Source organism: Oncorhynchus gorbuscha, linkage group LG13 (assembly GCF_021184085.1).
Source record: "Oncorhynchus gorbuscha isolate QuinsamMale2020 ecotype Even-year linkage group LG13, OgorEven_v1.0, whole genome shotgun sequence".
Taxonomy (NCBI): Eukaryota; Metazoa; Chordata; class Actinopteri; order Salmoniformes; family Salmonidae; genus Oncorhynchus; species Oncorhynchus gorbuscha.
In genome coordinates, this window is record NC_060185.1 from 84,425,760 (window position 1) to 84,447,401 (window position 21,642).

Here is a 21,642-nt window from a genome sequence, read left to right on the forward strand (position 1 = left end):
TCCACTGTTCTCTTTAATCTACTATGGTATACCACTCCATTATTCTCTTTAATCTACTATGGTATAACACTCCACTGTTCTCTTTAATCTATGGTATACCACTCCACTGTTCTATTTAATCTATGGTATAACACTCCACTGTTCTCTTTAATCTACTATGGTATAACACTCCACTGTTCTCTTTAATCTATGGTATAACACTCCACTGTTCTCTTTAACCTATTGTAATGTTGTTCGTCTGTTGTTTGAAGAGAGTCAGACCGAAATGCAGCGTGTAGGTTACTCATGAATTTTAATAAAGATAAAGGTACATGAAATAACTGAAAATATGAAAACAACAAACGAGTGAAACTAATTACAGCCTATCTGGTGACTAACACAGAGACAGGTACAATCACCCACGAAATACAACGCGCACTCAGGCTGCCTAAATACGGTTCCCAATCCAAGACAACGAGAATCAGCTGACTCCAATTAGGAATCGCCTCAGGCAGCCAAGCCTAACTAGACACACCCCTAATAATACACACTCCCAATTAATACAAACCCCAATACGAAATACAACATATAAACCCATGTCACACCCTGGCCTACCCAAACATATAACAAAAACACAAGATACAATGACCAAGGCGTGACAGAACCCCCCCCCTAAGGTGCGGACTCCGGGACGCACCTCAAGAGCATAGGGAGGGTCCGGGTGGGCGTCTGTCCATGGTGGCGGTTCTGGCTCGGGACGTGGACCCCACTCCATAAATGTCATAGTTCCTCCCCTTCGCGTCCTAGGATAATCCACCTTCTCCACCGACCATGGCCTAATAGTCCTCACCCTGATCCCCACATAACTGAGGGGCAGCTCGGGACCGAGGGGCAGCTCGGGACCGAGGGGCAGCTCGGGACAGAGGGGCAGCTCGGGACAGAGGGGCAGCTCGGGACAGAGGGGCAGCTCGGGACAGAGGGGCAGCCCGAGACAGAGGGGCAGCCCGGGACCGAAGCAGCCCAGTACTGAGGGGAAGACCGGTACTGAGAGGGAGCCCAGTACAGAGAGGAAGCCTAGTACTGAAAGGAAGCTCAGTACTGAGAGGAAGCTCAGGCAGTTAGTAGGCTCCGGTAAATCCTGGCTGGTTGGTGGACCTGGATGATTCAGGTTGTCTGGCCGATCTAGAAGATCTTGGCAGAGTGGCACTTCTGGCGGATCCTGGCAGACTGGCACTTCTGGTGGATCCTGGCAGACTGGTGACGCTGGGCCGACTGGCGGCGCTGGGCAGACAGGAGACTCCGGCAGCGCAGGAGAGGAGAAAGGCTCTGGCTGCGCTAAACAAGCGGGAGACTCCGGCAGCGCAGGAGGGGAGAAAAGCACTGGCTGCGCTGAACAGGCGAGGTGCACTGGAGGCCTGGTGCGTGGTGCTGGAACTGGAGGACTGGTGTGTAGAGGTGGCTCTGGATAGACCGGACCGTGCAGGCGCACTGGAGCTCTTGAGCACCGAGCCTGCCCAAGCTTACCTGGCTCGATGCCCACTCTAGCCCGGCCAATAGGAAGGGCTGGTATGAGTCGCAGCTGGCTCTGCACCCGCACTGGAAACACCGTGCGCTCCATAGCATAACACGGTGCCTGCCCGGTCTCTCTAGCCCAACGGTGAGCACAGGGAGTATGCACAGGTTTCCTACCTGGCATAACTATTCTCCCTTTTAGCCCCCCCCAATAATTTTTTTGGGGTGACTTTCCGGTTTCCAACTGCGTCGCAGTGCTGCCTCCTCATACTCGCGCCTCTCCGCTTTAGCTACTTCTATTTCCTCCTTGGGACGGCGATATTCTCCCGGCTGCGCCCAGTCCTCCTTTTCCGTCTAATATCATCTCCCAAGACCAGAAGTCCTCATATTGCTGCTCCTCACAATTAACAGGGAGAGTAGGCTCAGGTCTGACTCCTGACTCTGCCACTCTCTCTCTGCGCTTTCCCCCGTTACCTACGGGTTTCGCTCTGTATAGCCGTGCTTTCCTTTTCGATTCCATCCGTGTATAGCCCTCTTCACATTGCTGTAGGGAATCCCAGGCGTGCTCCTGCACTCGCTCTGGGTCGGCCGCCCACCTGTCGATTTCCTCCCAAGTAGTATACTCCTTGCTTCTGTTGTCCATAACGTCCTCCTTCAGATCCTGCCAGTTCACACGCTGCTCGGTCTGTGAATGGTGGTGGGTGATTCTGTAATGTTGTTCGTCTGTTGTTTGAAGAGAGTCAGACCGAAATGCAGCGTGTAGGTTACTCATGACTTTTAATAAAGATAAAGCGGTACATGAAATAACTGAAAATATGAAAACAACAAACGAGTGAAACTAATTACAGCCTATCTGGTGACTAACACAGAGACAGGTACAATCACCCACGAAATACAACGCGCACTCAGGCTGCCTAAATACGGTTCCCAATCCAAGACAACGAGAATCAGCTGACTCCAATTAGGAATCGCCTCAGGCAGCCAAGCCTAACTAGACACACCCCTAATAATAGACACTCCCAATTAATACAAACCCCAATACGAAATACAACATATAAACCCATGTCACACCCTGGCCTACCCAAACATATAACAAAAACACAAGATACAATGACCAAGGCGTAACACCTATGGTATACCACTCCACTGTTCTCTTTACTCTGTGGTATAATACTCAATTGTTCTCTTTACTCTACTATGGTATAATACTCCACTGTTCTCTTTACTCTACTATGGTATAACACTACACTGTTCTCTTTAACCTATGGTATAATACTCCACTGTTCTCTTTAATCTATGGTATACCACTCCACTGTTCTCTTTACTCTACTCCACTGTTCTCTTTACTTTATGGTATAACACTCCACTGTTCTCTTTAACCTATGGTATACCACTCCACTGTTCTCTTTACTCTACGGTATAATACACCACTGTTCTCTTTACTCTACTATGGTATAACACTCCACTGTTCTCTTTAACCTATGGTATACCACTCCACTGTTCTCTTTACTCTATGGTATAATACACCACTGTTCTCTTTACTCTACTATGGTATAATACTCCACTGTTCTCTTTACTCTACTATGGCATAACACTCCACTGTACTCTTTAATCTATGGTATAATACTCCACTGTTCTCTTTACTCTATGGTATAACACTCCACTGTTCTCTTTAATCTATGGTATAACACTCCATTGTTCTCTTTAATCTACTATGGTATACCACTCCACTATTCTCTTTAATCTACTATGGTATACCACTCCACTGTTCTCTTTAATCTACTATGGTATAATACTCCACTGTTCTCTTTAATCTATGGTATACCACTACACTGTTTTCTTTAATCTACTCTGGGATACCACTCCACTGTTCTCTTTAATCTACTAGGGTATAATACTCCACTGTTCTCTTTAATCTATGGTATACCACTCCACTGTTCTCTTTAATCTACTATGTTATAATACTCCACTGTTCTCTTTAATCTATGGTATACCACTCCACTGTTCTCTTTAATCTATGGTATAATACTCCACTGTTATCTTTAATCTATGGTATACCACTCCACTGTTCTCTTTAATCTACTATGGTATAATACTCCACTGTTCTCTTTAATCTATGGTATACCACTCCACTGTTCTCTTTAATCTATGGTATACCACTCCACTGTTCTCTTTAATCTACTATGGTATAATACTCCACTGTTCTCTTTAATCTATGGTATACCACTCCACTGTTCTCTTTAATCTATGGTATAATACTCCACTGTTCTCTTTACTCTACTATGGTAAAACACTCCACTGTTCTCTTTAATCTACTATGGTATAATACTCCACTGTTCTCTTTAATCTATGGTATACCACTCCCACTGTTCTCTTTACTCTACTATGGTATAATACTCCACTGTTCTCTTTAATCTACTATGGTATAATACTCCACTGTTCTCTTTAATATATGATACGATACTCCACTGTTCTCTTTACTCTACTATGGCATAACACTCCACTGTTCTCTTTACTCTATGGTATAATCATCCACTGTTCTCTTTACTCTACTATGGTATAATACTCCATTGTTCTCTTTACTCTACTATGGTAAAACACTCCACTGTTCACTTCTGGAGGGGAGAAATGTGAACTTTTTCTTCCACGTTTTTTCTGGTTCTATGGTATAATACAGTATTCTCAAGGTATAAACAGTCATTCCCACCGCTCTGTATTCCGTACTTTAGGATTCTATGGTAATCATCTCCATTGAGACAGATTATCCTCAATCAGCATGTTTTACCATACAGAAGATGAAAGACCTCATGGGGTGTAGAACTATCCTCAGCAGGGACTGAGAGGTGGAACAAAAGGAGAGGAGAAAAGAGGAAGGCAGAGGAGAGGTGAGGAGAGGTGAGGAGAGGAGGGCAGAGGAGAGGAGAGGATAGGAGAGGAGAGGATGGCAGATGAGAGGTAAGGAGAGGAGAGGAGAGTAGAGGAGGGGATGAGAGGGGAGGGCCGAGGAGAGGTGAGGAAAGGAGAGGGGAGGAGGGCAGAGGAGAGGAGAAGAGGATGATTGAGAGGTGGAGAAGAGGAGACAAAACGAGTTGAGGGGAGTGGATGATCGAAGGGTGGAGGAGAGGAGAGGAGAGGAGAGGAGTGTGTGCCAGACAGAGTAGACAGATGACAGTTAAGGGTCTTTAGTAACTCTGTGGGTCTCTGAGTCTCTGACCCTTCCTGTCATCCTCCACCCAGAGTTACACTAACAGGACATACACACAGCCAGGGCCTGCTCTGACACTTAGCAGTGTTCTCCCTGTCAGAGGAACACTGGGTAATGAGGGAGGAGAAGGGTGTGGTACGGTACTAGTCCTGGTGCTGCTGTCTCTAAGGGTTTGGTACTGTTCTGGTGTTGCTGTCTCTAAGGGTTTTGTACTGTACTGGTCCTGCTGTCTCTAAGGGTTTTGTACTGTACTGGTCCTGCTGTCTCTAAGGGTTTGGTACTGTTCTGGTGTTGCTGTCTCTAAGGGTTTTGTACTGTACTGGTCCTGCTGTCTCTAAGGGTTTTATACTGTACTGGTCCTGCTGTCTCTAAGGGTTTGGTACTGTATTGGTCCTGCTGTCTCTCAGGGTTTGGTACTGTATTGGTCCTGCTGTCTCTAAGGGTTTGGTACTGTATTGGTCCTGCTGTCTCTAAGGGTTTGGTGGTGTACTGGTGCTGCTGTCTCTAAGTGTTTGGTACTGTATTGGTCCTGCTGTCTCTAAAGGTTTGGTACTGTACTGGTCCTGCTGTCTCTAAGGGTTTGGTACTGTATTGGTCCTGCTGTCTCTAAGGGTTTGGTACTTTGTTGGTCCTGCTGTCTCTAAGGGTTTGGTGCTGTACATGTCCTGCTGTCTCTAAGGGTTTGGTACTGTACTGGTCCTGCTGTCTCTAAGGGTTTGGTACTGTGTTGGTCCTGCTGTCTCTAAGGGTTTGGTACTGTACTGGTCCTGCTGTCTCTAAGGGTTTGGTACTGTATTGGTCCTGCTGTCTCTAAGGGTTTGGTACTGTACTGGTCCAGCTGTCTCTAAGTGTTTGGTACTGATCCTGCTGTCTCTAAGGGTTTGGTACTGGATTGGTCCTGCTGTCTCTAAGGGTTTGGTATGTATTGGTGCTGCTGTCTCTAAGGGTTTGGTACTGTACCTGTCCTGCTGTCTCTAAGGGTTTGGTACTTGTCTTGCTGTCTCTAAGGGTTTGGTACTGTACTGGTTCTGCTGTCTCTAAGGGTTTGGAAAGGTACTCGTCCTGCTGTCTCTAAGGGTTTGGTAATGTATTGGTCCTGCTGTCTCTAAGGGTTTGGTAATGTATTGGTCCTGCTGTCTCTCAGGGTTTGGTATTGTACTGGTGCTGCTGTCTCTAAGGGTTTGGTACTGTGTTGGTCCTGCTGTCTCTAAGGGTTTGGTACTGTACTGGTCCTGCTGTCTCTAAGGGTTTGGTACTGTATTGGTCCTGCTGTCTCTAAGGGTTTGGTACTGTACTGGTCCTGCTGTCTCTAAGGGTTTGGTACTTGTCTTGCTGTCTCTAAGGGTTTGGTACTGTACTGGTTCTGCTGTCTCTAAAGGTTTGGAAAGGTACTCGTCCTGCTGTCTCTAAGGGTTTGGTAATGTATTGGTCCTGCTGTCTCTAAGGGTTTAATAATAATAATAATAATATATGCCATTTAGCAGACGCTTTGGTACTGTATTGGTCCTGCTGTCTCTAATGGTTTGGTACTGTACTGGTCCTGCTGTCTCTAAGGGTTTGGTACTTTGTTGGTCCTGCTGTCTCTCAGGGTATGGTACTGTACTGGTCCTGCTGTCTCTAAGGGTTTGGTACTGTATTGGTCCTGCTGTCTCTAAGGGTTTGGTACTGTACTGGTCCTGCTGTCTCTAAGGGTTTGGTACTTTGTTGGTCCTGCTGTCTCTCAGGGTATGGTACTGTACTAGTCCTGCTGTCTCTAAGGGTTTGGTACTGTATTGGTCCTGCTGTCTCTAAGGGTTTGGTACTGTACTGGTCCTGCTGTCTCTCAGGGTTTGGTATTGTACTGGTGCTGCTGTCTCTAAGGGTTTGGTACTGTGTTGGTCCTGCTGTCTCTAAGGTTTTGGTACTGTACTGGTCCTGCTGTCTCTAAGGGTTTGGTACTTTGTTGGTCCTGCTGTCTCTCAGGGTATGGTACTGTACTGGTCCTGCTGTCTCTAAGGGTTTGGTACTGTATTGGTCCTGCTGTCTCTAAGGGTTTGGTACTGTACTGGTCCTGCTGTCTCTAAGGGTTTGGTACTTTGCTGTCTCTAAGTTGGTCCTGCTGTCTCTCAGGGTATGGTACTGTACTGGTCCTGCTGTCTCTAAGGGTTTGGTACTGTATTGGTCCTGCTGTCTCTAAGGGTTTGGTACTGTACTGGTCCTGCTGTCTCTCAGGGTTTGGTATTGTACTGGTGCTGCTGTCTCTAAGGGTTTGGTACTGTGTTGGTCCCGCTGTCTCTAAGGTTTTGGTACTGTACTGGTCCTGCTGTCTCTAAGGGTTTGGTACTTTGTTGGTCCTGCTGTCTCTCAGGGTATGGTACTGTACTGGTCCTGCTGTCTCTAAGGGTTTGGTACTGTATTGGTCCTGCTGTCTCTAAGGGTTTGGTACTGTACTGGTCCTGCTGTCTCTAAGGGTTTGGTACTTTGTTGGTCCTGCTGTCTCTCAGGGTATGGTACTGTACTGGTCCTGCTGTCTCTAAGGGTTTGGTACTGTATTGGTCCTGCTGTCTCTAAGGGTTTGGTACTGTACTGGTCCTGCTGTCTCTAAGGGTTTGGTACTGTGTTGGTCCCGCTGTCTCTAAGGTTTTGGTACTGTACTGGTCCTGCTGTCTCTAAGGGTTTGGTACTGTACTGGTCCTGCTGTCTCTAAGTGTTTGGTACTGGTCCTGCTGTCTCTAAGGGTTTGGTACCTGTCCTGCTGTCTCTAAGGGTTTGGTACTTGTCTTGCTGTCTCTAAGGGTTTGGTACTTTGTTGGTCCTGCTGTCTCTAAGGGTTTGGTATGTATTGGTGCTGCTGTCTCTAAGGGTTTGGTACTGTACTGGTCCTGCTGTCTCTAAGGGTTTGGTACTGTGTTGGTCCTGCTGTCTCTAAGGGTTTGGTACTGTACTGGTGTGCTGTCTCTATGTGTTTGGTACTGGTCCTGCTGTCTCTAAGGGTTTGGTACCTGTCCTGCTGTCTCTAAGGGTTTGGTACTGTACTGGTCCTGCTGTCTCTAAGGGTTTGGTACTGTACTGGTCCTGCTGTCTCTAAGGGTTTGTACTGTATTGGTCCTGCTGTCTCTAAGGGTTTGGTACTGTACTGGTGCTGCTGTCTCTAAGGGTTTGGTACTGTACTGTTGCTGCTGTCTCTAAGGGTTTGGTACTATACTGGTCCTGCTGTCTCTAAAGGTTTGGTACTGTATTGGTCCTGCTGTCTCTAAGTGTTTTTTACCTTACTGGTCCTGCTGTCTCTAAGGGTTTGGTACTGTACTCGTCCTGCTGTCTCTAATGGTTTGGTACTGTACTGGTGCTGCTTTCTCTAAGGGTTTGGTACTGGTCCTGCTGTCTCTAAGGGTTTGGTACCTGTCCTGCTGTCTCTCAGGGTTTGGTACTGTATTGGTCCTGCTGTCTCTAAGGGTTTGGTACTGTACTGGTTCTGCTGTCTCTAAGGGTTTGGAAAGGTACTCGTCCTGCTGTCTCTAAGGGTTTGGTAATGTATTGGTCCTGCTGTCTCTAAGGGTTTGGTACTGTATTGGTCCTGTTGTCTCTAAGGGTTTGGTAATGTGCTGGTGCTGCTGTCTCTAAGGGTTTGGTACTGTATTGGTCCTGCTGTCTCTCAGGGTATGGTACTGTACTGGTCCTGCTGTCTCTAAGGGTTTGGTACTGTATTGGTCCTGCTGTCTCTAAGGGTTTGGTACTGTATTGGTCCTGCTGTCTCTAAGGGTTTGGTACTGTATTGGTCCTGCTGTCTCTAAGTGTTTGGTACTGTACTGGTCCTGCTGTCTCTAAGGGTTTGGTACTGTATCGATGCTGCTGTCTCTAAGGGTTTGGTACTGTACTGGTCCTGCTGTCTCTAAGGGTTTGGTACTGTATTGGTGCTGCTGTCTCTAAGGGTTTGGTACTGTGTTGGTCCTGCTGTCTCTAATGGTTTGGTACTGTACTGGTGCTGCTGTCTTTAAGGGTTTGGTACTGTACTGGTGCTGCTGTCTCTAATGGTTTGGTACTGTACTCGTCCTGCTGTCTCTAATGGTTTGATACTGTACTGGTCCTGCTGTCTCTAAGGGTTTGGTACTGTACTCGTCCTGCTGTCTCTAATGGTTTGGTACTGTACTGGTCCTGCTGTCTCTAATGGTTTGGTACTTTACTCGTCCTGCTGTCTCTAATGGTTTGGTACTGTACTGGTCCTGCTGTCTCTAATGTTTGGTACTGTACTGGTCCTGCTGTCTCTAAGGGTTTGGTACTGTACTGGTCCTGCTGTCTCTAATGGTTTGGTACTGTACTGGTCCTGCTGTCTCTAATGTTTGGTACTGTACTGGTCCTGCTGTCTCTAAGGGTTTGGTACTGTACTGGTCCTGCTGTCTCTAAGGGTTTGGTACTGTACTCGTCCTGCTGTCTCTAATGGTTTGGTACTGTACTGATGCTGCTGTCTTTAAGGGTTTGGTACTGTACTGGTCCTGCTGTCTCTAATGGTTTGGTACTGTACTGGTGCTGCTGTCTCTAATGGTTTGGTACTGTACTGGTGCTGCTGTCTCTAAGGGTTTGGTACTGTACTGGTGCTGCTGTCTCTAAGGGTTTGGTACTGTACTGGTGCTGCTGTCTCTAAGGGTTTGGTACTGTACTCGTCCTGCTGTCTCTAATGGGTTGGTACTGTACTGGTGCTGCTGTCTCTAATGGTTTGGTACTGTACTGGTGCTGCTGTCTCTAAGGGTTTGGTACTGTACTGGTCCTGCCGTCTCTAATGGTTTGGTACTGTACTGTAGCTGCTGTCTCTAATAGTTTGGTACTGTACTGGTCCTGCTGTCTCTAAGGGTTTGGTACTGTACTCGTCCTGCTGTCTCTGATGGTTATGTACTCTACTGGTGCTGCTGTCTCTAATCCCTATAACTGGAGCAGCAGACTCAGGCAGAAGACTACTGATCATATGAATAAGGATTACTTATCATACCAGGGGTATCAGGTCATCATGCCAGAAGAGCTGAAGAGTGTGTATGGTTAAACGGTGAAATCAAGGTTTCTATTGGTTTTCAGTAGAGGTGGTGGTGCCGTAATCTTGCTTTCTAAAATGTACAAGAGAGTGGGAATTTATAGCAGAGTATCACGTGTACTGGTGTACTTTTTCAGAGGGTGACCATGGGAGTCGTCTGTTACAATTGTACAATTTCTGAGTGGCGAGGTGCAAGTAGGCTAGTCTATTTCAGGGAGCGCTCTACGTAGGGTGAGTCACCATACATATGGAAGACACACACACACACACACACACACACACACACACACACACACACACACACACACACACACACACACACACACACACACACACACACACACACACACACACACACACACACACACACACACACACACACACACACATGGCCTGGAGAATGCTGTTTTTTCTGCGGTGGGGCAGGCCCTCCCTCCCTCCCTCCCTCCTTCCTCTGCCCCTCCCCTTCCTCCCCTCTGCCCCTCCCCTCACTGTAATCTGGCCCTGTGCTTTGAACAGGCTGAACATGCTGGAGCCTCAATCTGTTGGGTGAATACAGAGAAACATGAGGCCTGGACCACCCACAGACAAGACGTAGCAAAAAATAACCCAGCCCCAGACCAGCAAAGGCCAGAGCAGACCAGACCTGAGAGGGAAAAGAGAGCAGCACACTGCCAGAGCAGAGAGCAGAGATAGAGATGTGTTGTGGTGCAGTGAAAAGAGAGGAAGAGATATGTGTTGTGGTGCAGTGAAAAGAGAGGAAGAGATATGTTGTGGTGCAGTGAAAAGAGATGAAGAGATATGTCTTGTGGTGCAGTGAAAAGAGAGGAAGAGCGAAAATGAAGGTAACAGGATCAAAACAGATGGAGGCCATTTTGGCTCAACGGGAGACAGTGGCAGACCAGGGAATGAGAGGGTGAGAGAGAGAAGAGAGAGAGAACAAGGCAGCAGGAGAGAGAGCGAGAGAGAGAGAGAGCGAGAGAGAGAGAGCGAGAGAGAGCGAGAGAGAGAGAGAGAGAGAGAGAGAGAGAGAGAGAAAGAGAGAGAGAGAGAGAGAGAGAGAGAGAGAGAGAGAGGGAGAGAGAGAGGGAGAGAGAGAGAGAGAGAGAGAGAGAGAGAGAGAGAGAGAGAGAGAGAGAGAGAGAGAGAGAGAGAGAGAGAGAGAGAGAGAGAGAGAGAGAGAGAGAGAGAGAGAGAGAGAGAGAGAGAGAGAGAGAGAGAGAGAGAGAGAGAGAGAGAGAGAGAGAGAGAGAGAGAGAGAGAGAGAAAAGTATGTGACATAGGAATCATGAGTACTGCTGTCAGTAATATGTCAGTGGGACCCAGAGGATGCATTGATTAACCTCTCATGTCCATTTCTCACCTTTCTTTTCCACATCTGTCTATCCCTCCATTGTCCACTTCTCACAGTAAACAGAAAGCCCATCATGCTACATATAGACAGTCTATCATGGTACTTAAAATGTAGAGTTACCCTAATCTGTGCAGAATTTATCTCGCAGTGTAGCATTATGTTTTCAATCGACAGGTCTTCAGAATGTGAACCTAAATGCCAGAAAGTCAACAATGTCATCTCTTTTCTCCCCCTCCCCCTCTTCCCCTCCCCCTCCCTTCTTACTCTCCTCCACCCCTCTTCTTCTCTCTCCCTCTCCCCTTCCTCGCTCTCTCCATCTTCCCACTCTCCTCCCCTTCCCTCTCCCCTTCCTCTCTCTCTCCGTCATCCCACTCTCCCTCCCTCTCCCCCTCCCTCTCTCTCCCTGCATCTTCCCCCACTCTCCTTGCCCCCAGTCTGTTCCCAGTTCTCTAAAGGTGTCTATGCTATCATTGGCCTCTACGACAGGAAGACGGTCAACATGCTGATGTCGTTCTGCGGGGCGCTGCACGTGTGTTTCGTCACGCCTTCCTTCCCCATCGAGACGGCCAACCAGTTTGTGATCCAGCTGAGACCCGAGCTACAGGACACTCTGGTGGGGGTCATAGACCACTACGGATGGACCAAGTTCGTCTACATGTACAGCTCAGATTCTGGTGAGTAAAGGGGTCAAAGGTCAAATGATGTGTTCTCTGAATAATGTCTGCATGTGAAAGAATAGCTGTACTGGGTCGGCCTCGTTATTCTTCCAACATAATTGCTGAGACCATGCTGCTCAAAAGCACAATGTCAAATAAAATATAATTGCTTGCTCAGTACGGTTCTGGTCGGCCCTACAGTGTGAAAAGACTATATCAACTTCACAATGATGCACAAATATAAGACAACACGGAACATGTTCCATTCACAGTGCATTCAATAAGTATTCAGACCCCTTTACTTTTTCCATATTTTGTTACGATATAGCCTTATTTGTCCCCCTCATCAATCTAAACACAATACCCAGAAAAAAAACAGGTATTAAAAAATGTGTTCAAATTTATTTAAAAAACAAAACACGGAAATACATTATTTATATAAGTATTCTGACCCTCGAGAATTTAAATTAAGCTCAGGTGCATCATGTTTCCATTGATCATCCAAGCCATGAGGTCAAAGGAATTCTCCGTAGAGCTCCGAGACAGGATCGTGTCTAGGCACAGATCTGAGGAAGGGTATCAACACATTTCTGAACTCAGTGGCCTCGATCATTCTTATATGGAAGCAGGCAAACTGGGAAATCGGGGGAGAAGGGCCTTGGTCTCCACAGTGCCTCTGTGTAGAACCTTCCAGAAGGACAACCATCTCTGCAGCACTCCACCAATCAGGCCTCTATGCTAGAGTGGCCAGACGGAAGCCACTGCTCAATAAAATGCAAATGACAGCCGCTTGGAGTTTGCCAAAAGGCACCTATAGGACTCTCACAGACCATGAGAAACAAGATTCTCCTTGGCCTGAATGTGAAGCATCATGTCTGGAGGAAACCTGGCACCATCCCTACGGTGAAGCATGGTGGGGGCAGCATCATGCTGTGGGGATGTTTTTCAGTGGTCTCAAATTGGCCAGAAACAAAGACTTTCTTCTGAAACTCGTCAGTCTATTCTTGTTCTGAGAAATGAAGGCTATTCCATGCGAGAAATTGCCAAGAAACTGAGTGTCTCATACCAGTCTCAACATCAACAGTGAAGAGGCGACTTCGGGATGCTGGCCTTCTAGGCAAAGTTCCTCTGCCCAGTGTCTCTGTTCTTTTGCCCATCTTAATTATTTATTTTTATTGGCCAGTGTGAGATATGGCTTTTTCTTTGCAACTCTGCCTAGAAGTCCAGCATCCCAGAGTCACCCCTTCACTGTTGACATTGAGAATTGAGACTGGTGTTTTGATCTTCAGTTTCTTGGCAATTTCTCGCATGGAATAGCCTTAATTTCTCAGATCAAGAATAGACTGATGAGTTTCAGAAGAAAGTTATTTGTTTCTGGCCATTTTGAGCCTGTAATCAAACCCACAAATGCTGATGGTCCAGACACTCAACTAGTCTAAAGAAGGCCAGTTTTATTGCTTCTTTAATCAGCACAACAGTTTTCATCTGTGCTAACATAATTGCAAAATGACTTTCTAATGATCAATTAGCCTTTTAAAATGATACACTTGGATTAGCTAACACAACGTGCCATTGGAACACAGGAGTGATGTTTGCTGATAATGGGCCTCTGTATGCCTATGTAGATATTCCATTAAAAAATCTGCTGTTTCCAGCTACACTAGTCATTTACAACATTAACATTTCTGATCAGTTTGATATTTTAATGTTATTTTAATGGACAGAAATGTAACTTTTCCTTCAAAAACAAGGACTTTTCTAAATGACCCCAAGATTTTGAACGGTAGTGTGTATATTTGCTAAAATGTCTAAAAATCTGTTTTTGCTTTGTCATTATGGGGTTTTGTGTGTAGACTGATGAGGGAAAAAAACATTTAAATCTATTTTAGAATAAGGCTGTAACGTAACAAAATATCAAGGGGTCTAAAAACTTTCCGAATGCACGGTAGCAGACACTTACAGTCATACATTCTTTCACGTACTGGTGGTCCCGGGAATCAAACCGTCTATCCTGGCATTGCAAGCGCCATGCTCTACCAACTGAGCTACAGAGGACCACGACATTAGTGTAAAACACAACCACTGGCTGGTTTGTCAAGGTTGTCAAGGAGACCAAGTGACACGGTAGTGAAACAGAGTGATTTTCAGCTGACTATCCAGGCTAATATACGAGGGAGTTGCTGGAGGTTTGGTAGGATCGCTGGGGCACAGGGTATGATGTTCCAGGTGAGTGTCAGGAATAGCTTTAGAAATGGAACATGAGCCTGTAAAATCTGCACGTTAGAGAACGTTACACACACACACACACACAAACGTACTTACGCACGTACATGTACTACTGCGTGAGTGTTGCACGCGCACACGTAAACACGTACACAATAAATATTTCCTGCATACACACACACCTCTCACAGGTCCTGTCTTGTGCAAGACATCAGTTGTCATACCAACCACAGTTAGTCATTCACTGATTGCCATGGTGACAGTGGATGGGTAAGGAGTAGCCATTGTGTCCTTTCACAGTGAAAAGCCTTTTCAGCCACGGCTCTAGGAAACACCTGCCCATGGACAGACAACACACACAAAGACACACAGACACAATGATTTGTCACACAAGGAGTAGGAGAGTGTTGAATATCTCGAAAGCTCTCATTTTGTCAGGGTATTTGAAAAGCATACTTGTATGTCAGCAAGAGGAAAGCAAACACGTTTCAGCTGCTTCATTTTCTGTCGGTGCAACAAAAAAAACACACCAGGTGTCTCCCCTCCTCTCCTCCTAGTCTCTCCCCTCCTCTTCTCCGAGTCTCTCCCCTCCTCTCCTCCGAGTCTCTCCCCTCCTCTCCTCCCAGTCTCTCCCCTCCTCTCCTCCTAGTCTCTCCCCTCCTCTCCTCCTAGTCTCTCCCCTCCTCTTCTCCGAGTCTCTCCCCTCCTCTCCTCCTAGTCTCTCCCCTCCTCTCCTCCTAGTCTCTCCCCTCCTCTCCTCCTAGTCTTTCCCCTCCTCTCCTCCCAATCTCTCCCCTCCTCTCCTCCTAGTCTCTCCCCTCCTCTCCTCCCAGTCTCTCCCCTCCTCTCCTCCTAGTCTCTCCCCTCCTCTCCTCCTAGTCTCTCCCCTCCTCTCCTCCGAGTCTCTCCCCTCCTCTCCTCCTAGTCTCTCCCCTCCTCTCCTCCTAGTCTTTCCCCTCCTCTCCTCCTAGTCTTTCCCTCCTCTCTCCCAGTCTCTCCACTCCTCTCCTTCCAGTCTCTCCCCTCCCTCTCCTCCTAGTCTCTCCCCTCCTCTCCTCCTAGTCTCTCTCCTCCTCTCCTCCTAGTCTTTCCCCTCCTCTCCTCCCAGTCTCTCCCCTCCTCCCCTCCTCCCAGTCTCTCCTCCCAGTCTCTCCCTCCCTCCCAGTCTCTCCCCTCTCTCCTCCCAGTCTCTCCCCTCCTCTCCTCCCAGTCTCTCCCCTCCTCTCCTCCTAGTCTTTCCCCTCCTCTCCTCCCAGTCTCTCCCCTCCTCTCCTCCCAGTCTCTCCCCTCCTCTTCTCCCAGTCTCTCCCCTCCTCTCCTCCCAGTCTCTCCCCTCCTCTCCTCCTAGTCTCTCCCCTCCTCTTCTCCGAGTCTCTCCCCTCCTCTCCTCCTAGTCTCTCCCTCCTCTTCTCTGAGTCTCTCCCCTCCTCTCCTCCCAGTCTCTCCCCTCCTCTCCTCCCAGTCTCTCCCCTCCGCTCCTCCTAGTCTCTCCCCTCCTCTCCTCCTAGTCTCTCCCCTCCTCTTCTCAGAGTCTCTCCCCCTCCTCTCCTCCTAGTCTCTCCCCCTCCTCTCCTCCTAGTCTTTCCCCTCCTCTCCTCCCAGTCTCTCCCCTCCTCAACTCCCAGTCTCTCCCCTCCTCTTCTCCGAGTCTCTCCCCCCTCTCCTCCCAGTCTCTCCCCTCCTCTCCTCCTAGTCTCTCGCCTCCTCTCCTCCTAGTCTTTCCCCTCCTCTCCTCCCAGTCTCTCCCCCCTCCTCTCCTCCCAGTCTCTCCCCTCCTCTCCTCCTAGTCTCTCCCCTCCTCTCCTCCCAGTCTCTCCCCTCCTCTCCTCCTAGTCTTTCCCCTCCTCTCCTCCCAGTCTCTCCCCTCCTCTCCTCCCAGTCTCTCCCCTCCTCCGAGTCTCTCCCCTCCTCTCCTCCTAGTCTCTCCCCGCCTCAACTCCCAGTCTCTCCCCTCCTCTCCTCCTAGTCTCTCCCCTCCTCTCCTCCCAGTCTCTCCCCTCCTCTCCTCCTAGTCTCTCCCCTCCTCTTCTCCGAGTCTCTCCCCTCCTCTCCTCTAGTATCTCCCCTCCTCTCCTCCTAGTCTCTCCCCTCCTCTCCTCCCAGTCTCTCCTGTCCTCTCCTCCTAGTCTCTCCCCTCCTCTCCTCCTAGTCGCTCCCCTCCTCCCCTCCTTGTCTCTCCACTCCTCTACTCCCAGTCTCTCCCCTCCTCTCCTCCCAGTCTCTCCCCTCCACCAATCCTTGTCTCTCCCCTCCTTTCCTCCCAGTCTCTCCCCTCCTCTCCTCCTAGTCTCCCCCTCCTCTCTTCCCAGTCTCTGCCCTCCTCCCAGTCTTTCCCCTCCTCTCCTCCCAGTCTCTCCCCTCCCCTCTCTAGTCTCTCCCCTCCTCTCCTCCTAGTCTCTCCCCTCCTCTCCTCCTAGTCTTTCCCCTCCTCTCCTCCCAATCTCTCCCCTCCTCTCCTCCTAGTCTCTCCCCTCCTCTCCTCCCAGTCTCTCCCCTCCCCTCCTCTCCTCCTAGTCTCTCCCCTCCTCTCCTCCTAGTCTCTCCCCTCCTCTCCTCCGAGTCTCTCCCCTCCTCTCCTCCTAGTCTCTCCCCCTCCTCTCCTCCTAGTCTTTCCCCTCCTCTCCTCCCAGTCTTTCCCCTCCTCTCCTCCCAGTCTCTCCACTCCTCTCCTTCCAGTCTCAGTCTCTCCCCTCCTCTCCTCCTAGTCTCTCCCCTCCTCTCCTCCTAGTCTCTCCCCTCCTCTCCTCCTAGTCTTTCCCCTCCTCTCCTCCCTCCCCCAGTCTCTCCCCTCCTCTCCTCCCAGTCTCTCCCCTCCTCTCCTCCCAGTCTCTCCCCTCCTCTCCTCCCAGTCTCTCCCCTCCTCTCCTCCTCCTAGTCTTTCCCCTCCTCTCCTCCCAGTCTCTCCCCTCCTCTCCTCCCAGTCTCTCCCCTCCTCTTCTCCCAGTCTCTCCCCTCCTCTCCTCCCAGTCTCTCCCCTCCGCTCCTCCCAGTCTCTCCCCTCCTCTTCTCCCAGTCTCTCCCCTCCTCTCCTCCCAGTCTCTCCCCTCCTCTCCTCCTAGTCTCTCGCCTCCTCCTCCCTCCTAGTCTTTCCCCTCCTCTCCTCCCAGTCTCTCCCCTCCTCTCCTCCCAGTCTCTCCCCTCCTCTCCTCCTAGTCTCTCCCCTCCTCTCCTCCCAGTCTCTCCCCTCCTCTCCTCCTAGTCTTTCCCCTCCTCTCCTCCCAGTCTCTCCCCTCCTCTCCTCCCAGTCTCTCCCCTCCTCCCTCCTAGTCTCTCCCCTCCTCTCCTCCTAGTCTCTCCCCGCCTCAACTCCCAGTCTCCTCCCTCTCCTCTCCCCTCCTAGTCTCTCCCCTCCTCTCCTCCCAGTCTCTCCCCTCCTCTCCTCCTAGTCTCTCCCCTCCTCTCTCCCAGTCTCTCCCCTCCTCTCCTCTAGTCTCTCCCCTCCTCTCCTCCCTCCTCTCTCCCTCTCCCTCCTCCTCCCAGTCTCTCCTGTCCTCTCCTCCTAGTCTCTCCCCTCCTCTCCTCCTAGTCGCTCCCCTCCTCCCCTCCTTGTCTCTCCACTCCTCTACTCCCAGTCTCTCCCCTCCTCTCCTCCCAGTCTCTCCCCTCCTCCCCTCCTTGTCTCTCCCCTCCTTTCCTCCCAGTCTCTCCCCTCCTCTCCTCCTAGTCTCTACCCTCCTCTCCTCCCAGTCTCTCCCCTCCTCTCCTCCCAGTCTCCCCTCCTCTACTCCCAGTCTCCCCCTCCTCTCTTCCCAGTCTCTGCCCTCCTCCCAGTCTTTCCCCTCCTCTCCTCCCAGTCTCTCCCCTCCCTCTCTAGTCTCTCCCCTCCTCTCCTCCTAGTCTCTCCCCTCCTCTCCTCCTAGTCTTTCCCCTCCTCTCCTCCCAATCTCTCCCCTCCACTCCTCCCAGTCTCTCCCCTTCTCTCCTCCGTCTCTCCCCTCCTCTCCTCCCAGTTTCTCCCCTCCACTCCTCCCAGTCTCTCCCCTTCTCTCCCCCAGTCTCTCCCCTCCTCTACTCCCAGTTTCTCCCCTCCTCCCAGTCTCTCCCCTCCTCCCCTCCCAGTCTCTCCCCTCCCCTCCTCTCACCTCCTCTCCTCTCCCCTCCATTCCTCCCAGTTTCTCCCCTCCACTCCTCCCAGTCTCTCCCCTTCTCTCCTCCCAGTCTCTCCCCTCCTCTCCTCCCAGTTTCTCCCCTCCACTCCTCCCAGTCTCTCCCCTTCTCTCCCCCAGTATCTCCCCTCCTCTCCTCCCAGTCTCTCCCCTCCTCTACTCCCAGTTTCTCCCCTCCTCCCAGTCTCTCCCCTCCTCTCCCCTTCTCTCCTCTGTGTCTCCCCTCCTCCCCTCCCAGTCTCTCCCCCCAGTCTCCCCTCCTCTCCCTTCTCTCCCTCCAGTCTCTCCCCTCCTCAAATCAAAATCAAATCCAGTCTCTCCCTGTCCCCAGCTAAAACCCCAAACCAAACAATGTTTCTCCCCTCCAAAACCTCCCAGTCCAGTCCTCTTCTGGCTGTGCCTCAGAAAATGACCAAGATGTTCAAATGTTCCTGACCAGCATGGTCATTGGCAGAACAGTGAAACTGGAGCAGCAGCACAGTCAGGTGGACTGGGGACAGCAAGGAGCCTCCCCTCCCCTAGTCTCCTCCCATATGTGGGGTGGCCAGTCCTCTCCCATCCAAGATGTTCAAATGTTCATCCCAGTTGAATCTCCAGTTGAAACTGGAGCATTCCTCTGGGGACAGGCTCTCCCATTGTCACCTCCTGGGGACTCATCATGTCTCTCCCATGGTTCTCCTCTACTCCCAAGATTTCCCCCTCCACTCCTCCCAGCCCCCGACACATCTACCCATAAATACTGGAGGCTGAGACAGGAGGGGTCTCTCCCCATCCACTCATCCCAGTTTCTCCACTCCATTCCTCCAGGCTTCCTTGTCACCTCCCTGTCTCTCCCCTCCTCTACTCCCAATTTCCCCCCTCCTCCCCCTTCTCTCCACAGTCTCTCCCCTCCATTCCTACCAGTTTCCCCTGCCTTCCTCCCAGTCTTTCCCATCCTCTCCTCCCAGTCGCTCCCCTCCTCTCCTCCCAGTCTCTCCCCTCCACTCCTCCCTGTTTCTCCCCTCCTCTCCTCCCAGTCTCTCCCCTTCTCTCCCCTCCACTCCTCCTAGTTTCTCCCCTCCACTCCTCCCAGTCTCTCCCCTCCCCTCCACTTCTCCCAATTTCTCCCCTACTCTACTCGCAGTCTCTCCCGTCCTCTCCCCTCCACTTCTCCCAGTATCTCCCCTTCTCTTCTCCCTGTCTCTCCCTTCCTCTGCTCCCAGTCTCTCCCCTCCACTCCTCCCAGTCTCTCCCCTCCTCTCCTCCCAGTCTCTCCTCTCCCATCCCCTCCTCCCAGTCTCTACCCTCCTCTCCCCTCCTCCCAGTCTCTACCCTCCTCTCCCCTCCTCCCAGTCTCTCCTCTCCCATCCTCTCCTTCCAGTCTCTACCCTCCTCTCCCCTCCAGTCCTCCCAGTTTCTCCCCTCCACTCCTCCCAGTCTCTCCCCTTCTCTCCTCCCAGTCTCTTCCCTCCTCTCCTCTCAGTCTCTCCCCTCCTCTCCCCTTCTCTCCTCCCAGTGTTTCCCCTCCTCCCCTCCACTCCTCCCAGTCTCTCCCCTCCCCTCCACTTCTCCCAATTTCTCCCCTACTCTACTCTAGTCTGCCAGTCTCTCCCACTTCTCTCAGTCCTCTCCCTCCACTTCCTCTGCAGTCTCTCCCCTTCTCCCAGTCCTCCCTGTCTCTCCCTTCCTCTGCCATCCCCCAGTCTCTCCCTCCCCTCCACTCCTCCCAGTCTCTCCCTCCTCCCAGTCTCCTCCCCCAGTCTATCCTCTCCCATCCCCTCCTCCCAGTCTCTACCCTCCTCTCCCCTCCAGTCCTCCCAGTTTCTCCCCTCCACTCCTCCCAGTCTCCCCTCCCCCAGTTCTCTCCTCCCAGTCTCTCCCTCCCCTCTACCTCCCAGTCTCTCCCCTCCACTCCTCCCAGACTCTCCCCCAGTCCTCTCCTCCCAGTCTCTCCCTCCTCTCCCCCAGACTCTCTCCTCCCAGTCTCTCCCCTCCCAGTCTCTCCCTCTCCTCCCAGTCTCTCCTCTCCCATCCCCTCCTCCCAGTCTCTACCCTCCTCTCCCCTCCTCCCAGTCTCTCCTCTCCCATCCTCTCCTTCCAGTCTCTAACCTCCTCTCCCCTCCAGTCCTCCCAGTTTCTCCCCTCCACTCCTCTCAGTCTCTCCCCTTCTCTCCTCCCTGTCTCTCCCTTCCTCTGCTCCCAGTCTCTCCCCTCCACTCCTCCCAGTCTCTCCCCTCCTCTCCTCCCAGTCTCTCCTCTCCCATCCCCTCCTCCCAGTCTCTACCCTCCTCTCCCCTCCTCCCAGTCTCTCCTCTCCCATCCTCTCCTTCCAGTCTCTAACCTCCTCTCCCCTCCAGTCCTCCCAGTTTCTCCCCTCCACTCCTCCCAGTCTCTCCCCTTCTCTCCTCCCAGTCTCTCCCCTCCTCTACTCCCAGTCTCTCCCCTCCACTCCTCCTAGACTCTCCCTTCCTCTCCTCGCAGTCTCTCCCCTCCTCTCCCCTCCACTCCTCCCAGTCTCTCCCCTCCTCTCCTCCCAGTCTCTCCTCTCCCATCCCCTCCTCCCAGTCTCTACCCTCCTCTCCCCTCCTCCCAGTCTCTCCTCTCCCATCCTCTCCTTCCAGTCTCTACCCTCCTCTCCCCTCCAGTCCTCCCAGTTTCTCCCCTCCACTCCTCCCAGTCTCTCCCCTTCTCTCCTCCCAGTCTCTCCCCTCCTCTACTCCCAGTCTCTCCCCTCCACTCCTCCCAGACTCTCCCCTCCTCTCCTCCCAGTCTCTCCCCTCCTCTCCTCTCCCCTCCTCTACTCTCCTCTCCTCCCAGAGTCTCACCTCCTCTCCCCTCCTCCCAGTCTCTCCTCTCACATCCTCTCCTTCCAGTCTCTACCCTCCTCTCCCCTCCAGTCCTCCCAGTTTCTCCCCTCCACTCCTCCCAGTCTCTCCCCTTCTCTCCTCCCAGTCTCTCCCCTCCTCTCCTCCCAGTCTCTCCCCTCCACTCCTCCCAGTCTCTCCCCTTCTCTCCTCCCAGTTTCTCCCCTCCACTCCTCCCAGTCTTTCCCCTCCACTCCTCCCAGTCTCTCCCCTTCTCTCCTCCCAGTTTCTCACCTCCACTCCTCCCAGTCTCTCCCCTCCTCTCCGCCCAGTGTCTACCCTCCACTCCTCCCAGTCTCTCCACTCCTCTACTCCCAGTTTCTCCCCTCCACTCTTACCAGTCTCTCCCCTTCTCTCCTCCCAGTATCTCCCCTTCTCTCCTCCCAGTCTCACCCCTCCTATACCCAGTTTCTCCCCTCCTCTCCCCTCCAACTCCTCCCAGTCTCTCCCCTCCTCTCCTCCCAGTCTCTCGCCTCCTCTCCCCTCATCTCCTCCCAGTCTCTCCGCTCCTCTCCCTCCAATCCTCTCCCCTCCTCTCCTCCCTGTCTCTCCTCTCCTCTACTCCCACTCTCTCCCCTTCTCTCCCCTCCTATCCTCCCAGTCTCTCCCCTCCTCTCCTCCCAGTCTCTCCCCTCCTCTCCCCTCCTCTCCTCCCAGTCTCTCCCCTCATCTCCCCTCCTCTACTCCCAGTGTCTACCCTCCTCTCCCCTCCACTCCTCCCAGTCTCTCCCTGCTCTCCTCCCAGTCTCTCCCCTCCTCTTTCCT

At 51.4% G+C, this 21,642-nt stretch overlaps 1 protein-coding gene across 8 annotated transcripts in view; it reads left to right on the forward strand.

Moving 5' to 3' along the window:
* LOC123993632 (glutamate receptor 1-like) overlaps positions 1-21,642 on the forward strand; it is a 232,954-nt gene that overhangs the window by 75,359 nt on the left and 135,953 nt on the right. For all 8 annotated transcript variants that reach the window (XR_006831482.1, XM_046295984.1, XM_046295991.1 and 5 more), the window contains exon 3: positions 11,484-11,723. Coding sequence is in view for 7 of the 8 variants with exons in the window: in XM_046295984.1 (XP_046151940.1) it covers positions 11,484-11,723 (240 nt within the window). In the remaining variant the exon portion in view is untranslated. The remainder of the gene's footprint in view (positions 1-11,483; positions 11,724-21,642) is intronic.